The sequence below is a fragment of the Notolabrus celidotus genome, chromosome 4 (genome assembly GCF_009762535.1).
Source record: "Notolabrus celidotus isolate fNotCel1 chromosome 4, fNotCel1.pri, whole genome shotgun sequence".
Classification (NCBI taxonomy): Eukaryota; Metazoa; Chordata; class Actinopteri; order Labriformes; family Labridae; genus Notolabrus; species Notolabrus celidotus.
Window position 1 is genome coordinate 10,971,461 of NC_048275.1, and position 15,080 is coordinate 10,986,540.

The 15,080-nt window shown below is 41.2% G+C and overlaps 1 protein-coding gene across 2 annotated transcripts in view; it reads right to left on the reverse strand.

Moving 5' to 3' along the window:
• Positions 1 to 933: 933 nt before the first annotated feature.
• Positions 934 to 15,080, reverse strand: part of wu:fc17b08 (ligand-dependent corepressor) — a 30,244-nt gene continuing 16,097 nt past the window's right edge. Inside the window, exon 7 of one of the 2 annotated variants that reach the window (XM_034681279.1) lies at positions 934 to 7,538. In XM_034681279.1, coding sequence (XP_034537170.1) covers positions 2,792 to 7,538 — 4,747 coding nt within the window. In that variant the 3' untranslated portion in view covers positions 934 to 2,791. Of the gene's footprint in view, positions 7,539 to 12,047; positions 14,885 to 15,080 lie in introns of those variants that run through there. The other variant, XM_034681280.1, reaches the window with a different exon arrangement.

A 15,080-nucleotide genomic window follows, 5' to 3' on the forward strand; every position in this document is an offset into this window, starting at 1 on the left:
TGCTCAGGACTCTTGCTCTTGAGCCGTATGGCAGGTCATGGCATGTCCGTGCCATGTTTATTGTAGTCATTGCCTGCACCAAGGTATGTCTCAGATCTGGCACTTTCCCTGAGGGCATCGTCCACAAGGGGAATGGATGCTTCAACTGCTCAGTTATGTGGATTGGCAGAGAACAAACATGGCAAGGTCAGTTTCCTTCTAATTGGGTGCTTCTTTGTTTGTGAAACAACACATTAATGAGCCTGTTTACTCTGGTATTTACATCCTTTCAGGGTGATATGACTAAATGTGGACACCTCTGAATACGGCTGTCAACACCTGGCATTAGAATGTGTCTCCAGTGCTCACTTGTGTTTAATAATACGTCTTACTTCACTTCATGGAAGCGGTCTGACACCCAACATTCTTTTTTATTTGCCCTGGATACAGAAAGTAGGGATTCCTTCAAAGCGGTGACATTTGCATTGAAGCTTTCAACATAACTTGTACATGTGTATCCCAGACCACCTATTCATGTGGCTTAAGGAGGCACATCTCAATGCTTTCTCAGTGGGTCTTGGTTGTGTTTACACCTGTACCTAAATCACCCACTTGTGATCACATAACTTAGGACACATCTGAACACAAGGTGTAAACAGCACCTCTGATAGGACAAGTCAACAAGCTGTGCCACTTCTAGCAGAGACTTGCCAAATCTGTTGTGAGCAGAGTTAACAAATTTCACACAACTTGTTTCGTCATTTTTTGCATGACAAAGCTACAAAAGGAGCAGAAATACTTCTGCAAATTTAAAACCAGTTTCCTTTCAAGTAGCCTGAGCCTTTGAGTTCCTCCTTGCTGTATTTCTCTTTTATGGACCTAAAACATGTGGTTCAGTTTTGTCTTGTTGAGTATAACATCATGACACTTAGAAACCAGCCAAGAGACCAAACGTTTAAAATTCAAACATCTTTATATCAATTCCAGCAAAAATACAAAGTTCTTAACATAAAGATGTATCATTCTTGGGATTACCACAAATAAAGCAGTTATTTCTTTTCTAAATATACAAAATCAAAATCTTTAAATAGCAACTGTAAAGAATAAACATGTTCAAGTCTGGTATTTGGTGGGCTGTTTTAGATTTGCTAAATACATGAGCCTACAAGGAATTCTTAAATAACAATAAAAACATGACATCCATGTTTTTCCATTTACAGATGAATTACTCTCTAAGAAGAAATGACCATAAAAAAAACAACAACGCTGTGCTGAAAATGTGTTTTTTCTTTGACGACACACTAATGCATGTGACTACTGTGGAAGTAAAGACTTCACATTATGAGAACATCTGCCTGACAGTCAATGACAATAAAAAACAATATAATAATAATAATAATAAAACTGCAACATACTTGAAAACACAGAAGTATGATTCCAAAATGTTCACATGGAACTTCTGAGTAACTGGGGACAATGTTATCACCCAGCCTTTAATGCTAGAGGGCCCATATACTTCATTCATATAAACCAACACAATAGAAGAAACTTTCAGGTCTTATATCAAGGAAATATTTTGACACAAGCCAGTATCCCAAAGTCAGGTCATATTGTTATTCAGTGCAGCTTTTACCAGGCACTGTATGTGCATACAAAGTCTTAGATGGGGTTACTATTTTCAAATACACTGGGCATAAATAAAGTTCAGGGTCTCAGTTCTATGAGGGCAAGATCTACGAAAGAGTTGCAAAAACTGTCTCCACATTAACAACACTTTACACATGCAGACGCAGATAAAGATTAAAAGAGAAGTCTCTATTGTGAGAGGACGACGATGGGGGATGGGTGCAGCGTTAAGAAATGACTGCAAAAGGTACAAGGCGAGGAGCACTGACCCAAAACAACAAAGTCTGAACACACACATGATTTCATATTTGCTTTGACATCTACATGAGAACAATTTTTATGTTAATGCTCAGGAAAATGGGCCTGACGAGAGAAAAATCAGAAACTCTGAGAAGATCAGTCAACAGAGGAATATACAGCTGAAGCACGAGGCATACACCAGGTGGAACGGAATCATTTGCATACTCTTCATCAAGCAAGCCAAAGTCGACTGCCTCTCCAGGAACAGAAAGCTGGTAGAGCTAAAGGACAGGAGTTTCACATTTTACACATTCTTATTTTGTACACTTCATAAATAAGGCACCTGGTCACAACAGTCACATATTCACAATGTTGTGATTGGAAGACAGGCTGGAGATACAAGCTGCCGACTTACTGTGAGTAACGATTCTCAAAAGCTGATCTCCCGACTCTTAGCAAGCTCTCTGAACACTTCAGTGCATGCTATCATCTAAAACAATAATTACATACAAAACCGCAGCACAGAAACAAGATGAAGGAATTTAATGACCTTGATAACTACCTCACGATGAACTGCAACGTTAGTTATCCCAACTTTAGAAATAAGGGTTTTTGAAGGCTGTTGTTATCTCCAGCCGTGTCGTAGAGTGAGAGATAAAGCCGTACAGCAACTACGTCTGCTAGACATCATGTAGGACTAGAGAGACGTCCGTAATCAGAGAGCAAACGCTCACCACATATTCAGTCACATTTGCATTTTTACACTGAAGCTTTACAAAAGCATAAATCACTTTCAAAATCTGTTTCCTCACAACTCCGCCTCCTGAAAAAAGGGATCCTCTGAGGAAGTTGTGAGATTAAAAAATAGATACTTCTGTTCCTTATGAATGTATTACAGATCGAGTAAACCCACAAAATAAAAACTCTCTCTCCCTGCCGCTCTGTTCTATTTTGCAAGTGATGTCCTGGTGCGCTTCGCTGGGGTCTCTGAGATCTGCTCAGCCTTCTTAGTTCCTGCCTTACCCGAGCTGCGTGGCAACGAGGCCGCCCGACCTCTCTTCGTCGGCCCCCTTAAAGCCCCGCTTCTCGTCAGCGTCGGTTCGTCTGCTTTCCTGACCGGTTTCGGAGATGCATTTGGGGCTTTAACTGACTTTGTGGTCTTCTTTAAAGCTGGACTTTTGCTACCGCTCATAGGAACCACTGCCTCCATTTTCCTCTGTGATCTTGTTAGTACCTGGTCGGGTGAAACTGGAACCGGGCCCTGCTGTGGGGTTTCAGCAGCAGCAGTCTCTGCACCTTTGATTTCAGTGACCGTACTTTGTGACGGTTCTTTAGTTTGGACTCTGGAAGCATTCATTTTGTTCACAGTAGGTTTTTCAACCTCTACCTTCTCTGCTTCAGGTTGTTTCTTACTGTCCACTTTGCTTTTAGATGTTTCCACTGTGTTGTGTTCAGGTACTTTAGGAGACCCAAGCCGTTGAGAAGATCTCTTTGGCAGTTCTTTCTTAATTGTTTCTCTTGAAGCTCGAACGCTGCTCTGAGCTTTCACTGGCTTTTCCTGAACAGGATGCTTTGTAGGTTTTTTGTCAGCCAATAGTTTCCTCTTTTCTATTTTAGCTGCTTTCGTTTGTTTGGTTACAGGCAGGGCTGATTTCTGAGCCTTCAGAGATGGTTTCAGAATCGACTTAGTAGTGGTGGACTTAGCTTTAGCCAGCCTCTTCAAACTGTTGTTCTTTAAGGTTTTTGAGGCCTTATTCAGTCTAACATTGGTTTGCTGAACCTGCATCTTCCCTCTGATGTTTGAGTATTTTCTCAGGATCCTTGCGCTCGCTGGATTCCTTGGTTTCCCTGAGGATTTCTGAGCTTCCCCTGTCTGTGCCCTGGCTTGAGCAGAGGAGTGTGACTCGTTCACAGTCTGAGTAGTACTAAGGAGTTCTCTCCTCTCTTTCCCTTTGACAGCAGATGGCTCTTGCTCCAGTGCTTTAGCGATCAGTTTCTGACTCTTGGGGTTGCTCTTTACAGGAGAGGCAATCGCAAACTTTTTCAAGTGTTTCTTTAAGCGCTCCGCCTGTAGGCTGGGAAAGACCCCCTGAGAGGTCCCTGCGCTGGAGGAGCTGTGAAAGCACAGCTGAGTTTCTGATGGAAGACGAGTATTCACCTTCTTCACGATGACAAGGGACTTTGTTTCTGTTGATTCAAGGAACCAGCGACAAATACTGGTGAGATTAAACCCTTTCATGAAAAGCATTTGAACTGGAGAGTATTTCTGGTGCTCCGAAGACTTTGGTTTCTTGGCCCTACGTTTACTCTTCCATATAGCCGCCTGCCTGTCTGCTTTGTTTTTGTATTTTATTGCTGGCTGACCCTCTTTGTCCATTTGCACCCATCCTCTTTGCATCTTATCGAACTTAAGGTTCAGATTTGTTATACGTTGTTGGTTATCTTCTCCAGTCAGGGCCTCAAGGAACTTGTTAGCTTGTCTTTGGGGCTCATGTCTTGACGTAGTGGCAGGGGCGGCTGAGCTGTGGGGCAATGCAGAAACAACAGACACTGGAGGGGACTTTACCTGAGCTTTAGTTACTCTTTCTGGCAGTTTTCTGATGGGGGAAGCTACTTCACTCGGTCTTCCAGGGACAGCAACTGAACAGGTCGGAGGTGAAGCCAATCTTTGCGACCTCAGAGATAATTTCTTGTTGTCCACTGGACTCTGAGTAACAGACTGGTGAGACATTCCACCCTTAGTGCTCTCACTCCTTAACGGCATTCTCGTGGGTTTGTCTGAACTACTTTCATCTTCGCTTGCTGACCTGGCCTTTAAAAATGCTACATTTGGCTGGTCCAGCCGCAAAGCGTCCACTTCCTTTCGGTGAACCCGCTTGCTTTTCAATGGCGTAGTCTGCGTTTCAGTCTTTACAGGACTTTGAGTCTCTGACGGACCTGATTCTTCAGCACTTGGTTGCTGTTTCTCATGCCCACTGTTGTCCACTACGGCTTCTGCTGAACTCAGATTCTGTTTAGCTTGCGATCCACTTTCTACATTGTCCTCTTGTGTTTCTTCAGAAGTTGTTTCTGCTAGCTGGGATTTCTCTATGTGTAATTCCTCAGTCGCCTCTTGGGCTGTGATCTCTTCAGACTGTACAGCCTGTTCAGACTCATCAGACTGTTCAGACTGTTCAGTGTCTGCAGGAGGAGGTGACATGACTACAGGAGCAGTAACAGGAATCGTAGTAGGAAGGGGTAGCGAGGGAATGTTCTCCGTAGATGAAAGAGCATGGGTAGCAGCAGGTTTTGGCGACGCAGTAGAAGGGACAGCATCTGATGTGGGTGGTGGTACTTGAGATTCAGCCGGCTTCTGTCTCGTCGATCTAAGCTGCCGTTTGGACTCTGTGCTCTGAGCAGCCTCATCCAGCTGATCAGAGAGGACAGGTGAGCCATCCTGACCTCCTTGAGTTTTCTTTTGTTTGTTGATTTGTTTTGACCTGGAGGACGCTTTAGATGACGGGCTAGACGCGGTAGAAGATGGTGCTTTCACAGGTGAAACCTCAGGAGTGGTCTCAGCTGATTTGAGAGGCGAGTGTGTTTCAGATAGATGTTCCTCCTGATTTAAGTCTCCTGCAGTTGAATCAAGACTGGAATCTGCAGAAGTCTTGTTCCTAGATTTCACTGGTGTTCTACTGGGAGATGTACTGGTACTTGATCTACGCCGCAAACTTCTATCGCTGGCAGATACAGGTCTTCCATTAACGTAACCCACCACTACGGTCTCAGATTGTCTCAACCGTTTGGGCAGAGCGATAACTGTGCCTTTTTTTCTACGCCAAGGGGGCAACTCCTTCAAGAGCGCGTCCAGTGACTTGGAGGACACATCAACGCCAGTCTCTTCATTGTCATCTTCTGTCTCTACAGGCGTCACACCATCAGCTGTTTCAGATGTTTGATTCTCTGACTCGTTCGTCTGCAGCTCCTCTGCTGAACCGGTAGTTTGGGGCTTTTCTGCAACTTCAGACTTGTCGTTGAGTGTCTGTGTCTCTGGCTGCATTTCCTGAGGTTGCTCATCTTGTACTTTCTCCTCTTTACTTCCCTCTGTTTTTGTCTCTTCCTCTTCTTGATTCACTGGTATTGGTAGGCTGGTCTGCTCAAGAGTAGACTCGGTACTAAGCAGTTCATCTGATGAAAGCTGGGGCTCCTCTTCTCTTAGGGCAGTATTCTCTAAGGGTTCCACGACTGTTTCTTCTGTTTGCTCCGTACGTTCATGTATCTCCTCTGTGGGCTCAGGCTCGTCGTCTTTTTCTGCTTCAGATGGAGCCGGATCGAAACTTTCCTCACATTCTGTTGAAATCCCTAAATCTGCAGATACATCTTCTTCTACATTTGTATTCAAATCAGTTTCTTTACTCTCTACTTGTAACCTTTTGGGAGATGGAGGAACAGACTGCACGGTGCTCTGACTCTGATCTGTCTGACTTGTTTCAACTACAATGTCTACTTCGCTGGCTGCTGCCTCCACCATATCTCCTGCTCCTGGTATCACACTCTCATCTGATTGTTCTGTGGACATTTGTTGGATCATTGTCTCCCTGCATGCTCCAGCGAAAGGCATATCCACAGGTGGTACACCTTCAGGCTTTGAAAGAATTTGTTTTGGGGTGACCAGTGTGATCAGCTCTGGCATTGGATGAGGACAGTTTCCCCTCCCAGCCAGTGTACGGACCGTCTTTAACTCCCAGATTTCATCACAATATATGTGCCCTCTGGTGCTTTTTCTTGCATTGCGACGCGGCACCATGCTGCTCTGCCTCTCTTTAAAACACTCTGTAATTGGTTTGTCAATAAAAACAATGTCACAGTGGCCTAGATCAGGGTCAACCATTCCTCTATAAGCAGAGTCCCGATGATCAGAGGATGTTCTGATGGTCTTCCTGGCGGTCCGCGGGGAGTCTGGAGGAATGGTCATATAACCAGAGTACAGTTTTGTTGGTGATTCTTTGGCTTGCCGGAGAGTCTCTCTCTGTCTAGCTTGGTGTGTGCTACTAGACTGATTGTGTCTTTTAATATTAGAGCTGAGTCTAGCACTGTGAGTCTCTGTTCTGCTGGGTGAATTCAAGCTAACCTCTCTTTCCTCCATAGTGTCAGAGTGAGATGACAAAGAGGTGTTGAGCACACATGACAACCTCCGACCGGCAGCAACATTACTGGTCATAATTTTCATTTTAAGAGGTGCATGATCGCCCTGACGGCTGTTATCTGAATCTCCTAGATTAGCACTGGGGCTGACAGGAGACTGGCTACTCCCTGACCCGGGGCTGCGAAGATCCAAAGCAGGGCCAGCAGCAGATATTTTCAGGGGTACCATGTTCTCTTGAACTTTCACCGCTGCACAGCCGCCTCGGATAGAATAGGACATATCCTGGACTTCTGACTTGGGTGTGGATTCGCAAGTGAAAGCGAATGACCTCTCAGGGGTGAGGGTGCTGGATTTTGGAGTGGAACACGTAATTCCCTGGCCCCAAGAGGCAGAGATAGAGTCTTGCTTCTTATTGGAAGGTGCCAGTGCTTTGACCTCTGTCTGCAGAAAACCTATGGCATTTACTATCTGTCTCTGATGGTGGGGACAGAGTTTGGCCATGAAGTGTTCCAGCGTGGAGGTGGACTGCAGGTCTTTTGCTTTTGTCACATGATAGTCCAGAGACTCACTGAGGAAGGAAAAAAGAAAAAGGGATGTAATTGCAGATCAAGAAGAAGGAACAATGGCTCATGCATTTCATTGATATTAGGGATGCACTGATCCTACTTTTTAGGTCCTGATACCGATATCGATACCTGGGCTTTGGTATCTGCCGATACTGATACTAGCCGATCCTGGTACTGATTAAATAATTTCCATTCTTTAATGTGAGGATAGAATCATGTTTTGGCAACTTCAGGCTTTCCTGACTTTGCAAACCAAAATAAAATAAACATTTTTAAACTGACAGTATCATTATTCAAGAGATTATAAATGTGTACCAGCAGTTTGGTGAGTTAATCTTCATAACCAATAGATATGACAATTACAGTTCAACCGGGCAAAAATACATAGACCGGCCGGCGCTGATGACGTAGGAGACGCACATGGCTGTTGTACACACAGAAAAGCATAGAACTGAGATGACTAGATCTGCCATATGGATCGGCCCTTTGTCACCGATATCCGATCTAGCTTTTTGAGTCCGATCTGGCTGATATCCGATACCAGGATCAGATCGGTGCATCCCTAATTGGTAATAGTAAGAATCAGGTCACTCTGATTCGACAAGTCCCTGAGAGGCGTGTCAAAACGGGTGGAGACAGTAAATTGTAAAACAATTCCCAAACACATCAAAATGTTTATCATTGCATATTTATTAGAAGAATAGGTGATTTTAAAAGTGAATCTTTCATCCAGTGAACATGACCAATTACATTGTTACAACTAGTACATATTTTTCTTTACATAGAGGTGATTTTTGTTACAGTTTACGTACATCAAGATCATTTCAAACATGCACAACACAGTAAGCCATGCTGGCCTACCTTGATTAAAACAGATCATCACATGTTCATCACTTGAAAGAGCAAATACATCATGGGGAAATATTGATTACACAGTTTTTGTCAAGTTTTAATGCATTTTATCACGAGTGCATAAGGTGACATTTAGATACAAGTGCTCAACAACTTAAGACAAAATCAACCCGTAAAATAAAAATCAAGCATTAATAAAAGAATGCTGAATTCCAACACGCTTGAGGTTTTGTTTGTGCCAATAGAAATGCTATTTAAATCAGTCAAAAGGGACCGGCATGTTTCTGTCTTCTTTTTTTTTTTGGCTCAAGATTTTTCAGAGAGGTAGGTATATCACAAAACACTCCAATACCTTTGGAGCGTTTATACCATCACATTATTCTGTAAGAGATATATATTATCTTGTTACTTTGAAGCGCTCATTTTCTTTGTAAGTAAAAGTCCCTTCAAGGCTTGTGTGCAGTCATAAGAAGAGGCGTGAACAGAGAAATGAAATCACAGTTTGATTCCTGAGATGTCACAAGGCTGTGTTGTGTATCAAAACTACAAAGAAAGAGGTGAGGCAACTAAGTTATGAACAACTAGTTTAAGATAAATATATTTCTGGAATTAAAATTAATGGTTACAACTACAAACAATGCATAACATAACGCCAATTTTCCTTAAATTTAAAACAGAAAAGCTGAAATCCGAAACTTCTGTTTTTATTTTGGAGCAATAGCACGCATGGTGGAAAATCTATTACCAAGCATGCTAGGTAGCCTCTCCTCTGTGTAAGTTTCCAGCTATATAATAAGAGGGAGAGGTGAAATGTCACGGATCGTACAAGATAAAGAAATATGTTTGTTTTTTATTTAATTTGCGTCAAGTCTAAACCAGAGGGACACAATGCCCCCGTCATTGTTAGTATAAGCAACACAGTGCTTTGGGGGAAGAACTAAATAGCAAGCAGGAAACAAACTGACTTCAGCTTCAAAACTCAAAACATATACAACACAACTACTGTCACAGTCAGTGAGAGGAGTCTCAGGACTATATGTTCAGAAATGCTGTTTCATATAATAAACCCAGTTTGTTTTTTATTAACCGTTTGCTGATTGAGGGACTGAACTAGAGAGAAACTTAATTAAATAGCCATTGGTCAACATCTTCCATGCGCTGAGGTTATATTGACATTCATTGTGTAATAGTATAAAAATAACACTAATATGATGATTTTTTTTAAAATCTCCAAACAGCCTGCCAAAATATCTGCAATGTATTTTTTTCTTTTTGAGATTAAAAAATAAATTTCAGAAGTTAAAAAAATAACATTTGCTGTAACTGGAACCTGACTGTTTTTTTATGCCGAGGTATTTGACTTCACATCCCTGGTTTCAATGTTTAAGGAGTAAAGTGAGGTACCTGAATAGCAAGTTGTAAGTGTTTCATCCCTGAGGGTTTAGCTCTCTCTTTTAATGTAGCACTGAAGTAAGGAACCATCACAAAGCACATGCCTTTTTTCTTGAGGAAGAAAAATTAACCAATCTAACAAGCAGTAGCAAACCATATTACAACTCATTTCCACAACAGTTAACAAAGCACACAAACATGGATGTGCTAACTTATCCACAACGCTCATATATGGTATAGTACGTCTATAAATACTCTAGCAATTACCAACAACTGTATGAGGAATAATCATCAGTTTGAAAATGAAGCACTGATCAGATTCTGAACTGGTGACACCCCAGGCTCATCTACTTAGAACATTGTAGACTCCACAGTAACACACCAACACTTCACTACTTTAGATTAAACATCCTCAAAGATAACCTTCACCATACAACTAACCTTCTACCACCAAATATCATCCAGACAATTCATGCAATATTTCCCCTGTATCATTCCTGTGTTAATCATGTAAGGTTAATGAAATATACAAAATCTGTACATAGAGTTTAATTAAAAAGGGACACTCTTTAGTTATTTGAAAATCGCATCTTTTAAGATGTATGAGGACTTTTGGCCTCATGTATTATAATATTTATCAAGCAAAGATTCAAAACGTTGATCAGAATAAAATGGGACAAGTCTGTGACATCATCCCTTTTCATATATCATGTAAGCAGTTAAATATACATTTGAAGCATCATCTACTTAAGTACTAATGTTTATAGACAGCTATGAGTCACTTTTTGTTTCATTAAAGCCATTTACATTCATGGTTAATTAAGTGGTGATAAAATCATGTATTAATAAATATTGATTCATAAATACTGCATTGATAAAATCATTTCAAAACATGTTAATTTGAAGGTTTTATAAAGAGGGGAGGTGACTCCTCCCCACTTTTGGAAATCGTGCCTCCAGAGCTGGAGATCTTGTAAAAGCTTTCGTCACAGTTACTGCAGACACGTGAACCCCGAAAGGAAAAATAACTGAGACATAGAAAAAAATATATATATAGATCACAGCGCAATTACCTACACTGGATAGACTGACATATTTACATGTGGTGGACCCTTAGACAGAGTTTCAACTGTTTCATATATATAAACTTTATGAGAGCTCTTTCTGTGAGCTCATCAACTCAAAAGGGTTTTACCATAAACTGCATGTTGTGTAGAAACTGCTACACAAAACAACCAAAAGAACAGTAGACTGTGATATGGGCTTTTAAGATGAGGTAGTCGGCTATAAGATTTGCTACAACAGACAATGATAGTTAAGTTATGATTTACCAGTTATTGATATCAGAGTGGTTGTATGTCTTGAAGCAATAAATTAAAATGCATGAAACCCTTTGAACAAGAAGATAAAGTATGACTTTGTGAAATGCTCGATGATTGTCAATGCTTAAAACATTTACATTTAAAAAACTGCAATATTTTATTTATTCAATAACTGAATCTAAACTAAAATCAACATAAGAGTGAAGACTGACGTATGAAGACTTAAACCTTATATCAGAGTAAACGCAGCCATATTGTAAAATAAAGAACGCCTGCATTCAGACTGAGAAGTTGCGTAATATGCGAGAATTTGTAAATTCATCATGTTAGATAACATTGAACTGTTGTTACAGTGTTATTAACACACAGGTTTAAAAGTCCCTGAACTATATTTTTTCTGCTGAACCAACTCTCTCTTTAATATGTTTACAATCTGAGCTATTTTCCATAATGTCTGAGTTAAATGCTTGTAGTTAAGGAATCATTTCTTCCAAAAATCCAAGTTCATCTTAGAAACTTTGTGTAAATATAAAAGGCTGCAAGAGTTGCAAAAAATATTGACCAACATCTGCTATAGCTGTGTATCAACCTGATAAACGAATCATGGGCCATGATCCCTTATTCCTGAAAATCCTGAGGTATAAGTGCACAATGAGGCATGCAGATATGAAAAATATGGACGAGTTCTCCCTCTGCTCAGTCAACCAGGCAATAATTCAATGAAAATATCATGCAACTGCTGCTCCGTGCATGTGACTGTGTAGCCAGAAAGATTCAACTGAGTGTTGAAGGAAAGGGCGAGTGTTAAAGCCACACTCTTGAGTTGAAAATCAAACAGCATACGCTTGTTAACCATAGTTTTAGAAGCAGCTCTGAACTGCATTATATATATATATATATATATATATATATATATATATATATATATATATATACACACCACAGTTAAGTAGTCTTTTTTGACTACACAAACGTTAGCCTGAGATAAAATCTGGTACTAAGTACCAGACAGATCAGCATGATCATTGTTTATTTTAGTATATTTTCATTGAACTGTAGGCTTAGTTACTGGAGAACCAGGTGGTTGTGAAATGAGGCAAAATGTTTACAGTAGCTAACTTTGTAAGCTAGCACAGTCGGCTTTTTTGTGAGAGTTAATCTGTTATTATTGCTCGGTAATGTTCTGTTTTCTATAAAATGACGGAAAGAGCCAAGAGAGGTGTAGTACAACTATACTACACCTAGTTCTTATCAGAACTCTCATGAACACAGGACTGGTATAATCGTGTTGATAACCTGAAGTAACACTTTAGAAAATACCTGAATGTACTGTTCTTACAGGAGAGTTAGGATTGATCTGATACCAGGAGCCTAACGCACAATCTGTGAATATGAGAAATTAGGCCACTAAAACCTCCTCATGAAACCAGGCGAGCGTGGTTGATGAACCTGAAGATACAATTCTGAATAATGCCCTGTGGGCAAAAAACAAAATGCTACTGCATGAATAATAAGTTATGAGTTTGTACAGAAAAATAATGTTTGTACATTAATTGATATCACAAGAAAGAGATCTTCCTCATGTCTTAGAGAAAGACATCCCAGAGATAATACCTGACATTTGAAAAGATGAGCCCTAAATCACATAGAACTGAAATGCTCTGAAGGCGTACACTGGCACTGAAGAGATGCTACTGAAAACAAGTTAAGGTAGGTTGTGAATACATCGGAGAGTAGAAGACACATACTTGTCAGCAAGACATCCTGAAATGTTACCTCAGAGGGTTTTTGGTATGCCAACAGAGGTGACTTATTGAGAACATATTAAGTTATTTAGCATATCTGTAGCTGAGGTATATTCACAGTATGTGTACATTAGTGCTGAATCTGATAGACATTTTTCCTCCACTGACAAGTACTGCATCCCAATCTGAATTTGTCCTGAGTGTAGTGAAGGCAATGAAAAAATGATACTATTCATATTGCAGAGTAAAACATACAGTCAAAAATGTAGGCGGCAGAAACCTGACATGCTCGTGAAGAGAAGCTTAGTTTGAGATAAAAGGGAAACTGAAATCCTGCTCACAACATGCTACTCCACAAGACAGCAATAATAAATATGTATCTGAATATCTGTGTTGGGAGTTATAAATATTTAAAGTATAATAGTGTTTGGACATTTAGTTTTCTATGCAGTGTTTAGCTACAGAAGTGCATTTGCAAACAGCGAGAGTCATCAACACAAAAAATGTATACTATATACTTTTACCTAAACTAGCAGGGCCTTCACACAACAGTTATAGAAGTTCACTCTGAAATAAAACCAAGTGCTTTAGACAGTACTGAGAGAGGACACCAAGGGGCGCCACCTCCTCAGACATGATTCAATATGGCTCAGTTGCATGAAGGTTACATTTGAAGAGCCAGGAATGATTATTTTCAAATATCAATAAACGTCAGTAAAGTAGTACTTAAAATTCTTCTCATATAACATTTACGCCTTTTAGGCACCCTATTAAGGGGCAAGCAGACACTTGGAGTGTTTAAAATAGATGGCCATTCACAAACATGTTGCTATTTAATGTATTACAAGTTAAGGGAGAGATATTAAATAAGTTAACAATAAATATTATTCCAATTAAAAGTCAAACACAACTGTTCAGGTTTTAGGGGGTAAAAATCAGCTTCCGCCACTGTCTAGCAAATGCAACATCTGTGTTGTTTACATCATTATTAGAATGTAAGGGTCACATCACTCATTGGATGAGAGGCTTCCATCATGGGAATCATTCCCGTTCTCGTCAGAAGCACTCTCTCCTTTCCCGGAAACAATGAGCTGGGAGTTTTGGAGTTCCTTCCTCTCCAGAGACCTTGAGACATCCTGTCCCTCCATCTGGCTTAACAGCTTCAGTTTCTTTTTGGGGGGATGTTTCAAGGTCCCCAGCCGCTCTTTCACTTTGTATTCCAGGGTGCTGTGTGGAATGCCGTAGATGGATTGGGCTTTTGACACGCTCATTTTCCCGCCCATCACCACCACGATGGCTTCTTCAAGTAGCTCAGTGTTGTACTGGCGGTATCGCCCACGTTTCTTTCTTGGCTGCTTGTTGGCCAAATCAGACTCGGAATCCAGAGGACAGTTCCCGCCCAAGGCTTGGCGGTCGGTATCGTAAGGCCAGTATTCCTTCTCTGAGCCTGAGCTACTCAAACCGCCGCTGCTCTTTTTCTGGATCTGTCGAGGTAAAATGGAGCGAATGGTCTTTCCAAGACCGTTCTCACCAACCGAACCTGAGTAATCAGTGGACAGGAAATCCCAAGACGGATCAGTTCCTGTAGCCAAAACCCGCACCTGAGGAATTTTGAGGTCAAAGGATGATGACTGAGAAGGGGAGAGGCTGAGGTCCCTGCAGACTTCCTGGAAGCTTCCTTTCTCATAGGCAAGTGACTTTGACAAAAGTCCAGCGGCTTCCAACAACCTGGGTATGTCTTTAAGGTGCTCACTAGCCTCGCTGTTGGTTTTGAGTTTGAGGAGGGCCCCAAAACTCTTTTTGGAATTCCATGAAGCAGATCCGTTTTTGAAAAGTCCAGTGGGTCTGGAGCTGTGGTTATGGCTGAGAGGTGACTCTGGGTCGCTCTCCAGATCGGCCTCCTCTTTGATGTGGAGCGAGTATGCAAGAGATGAGGAAGGCTTATAACGATTGGAGTGGCCGATATTCTCCCTCCTCCTCCCATCCTGTAGGCTCCTCATAAACAGCCCGACCTGTCCGTCCGCTCTCAAGGATCGCCTGATTGGATGGAAGGAAATTGGGTGTAAGCAGAGCTTGCACAGTGCCTTTTTTTTTTCTCTTTTCTAAAGGAGGATGGGTTGGGGAGGGGAGGATGTTGGCCACTCCTTTATTATATGATCTTGCCTTGGTAACATCACTATCTTTTAGAATTATTGACGATGTGTTGGAGTGTGGGTGACTTTTAAGAACAAAA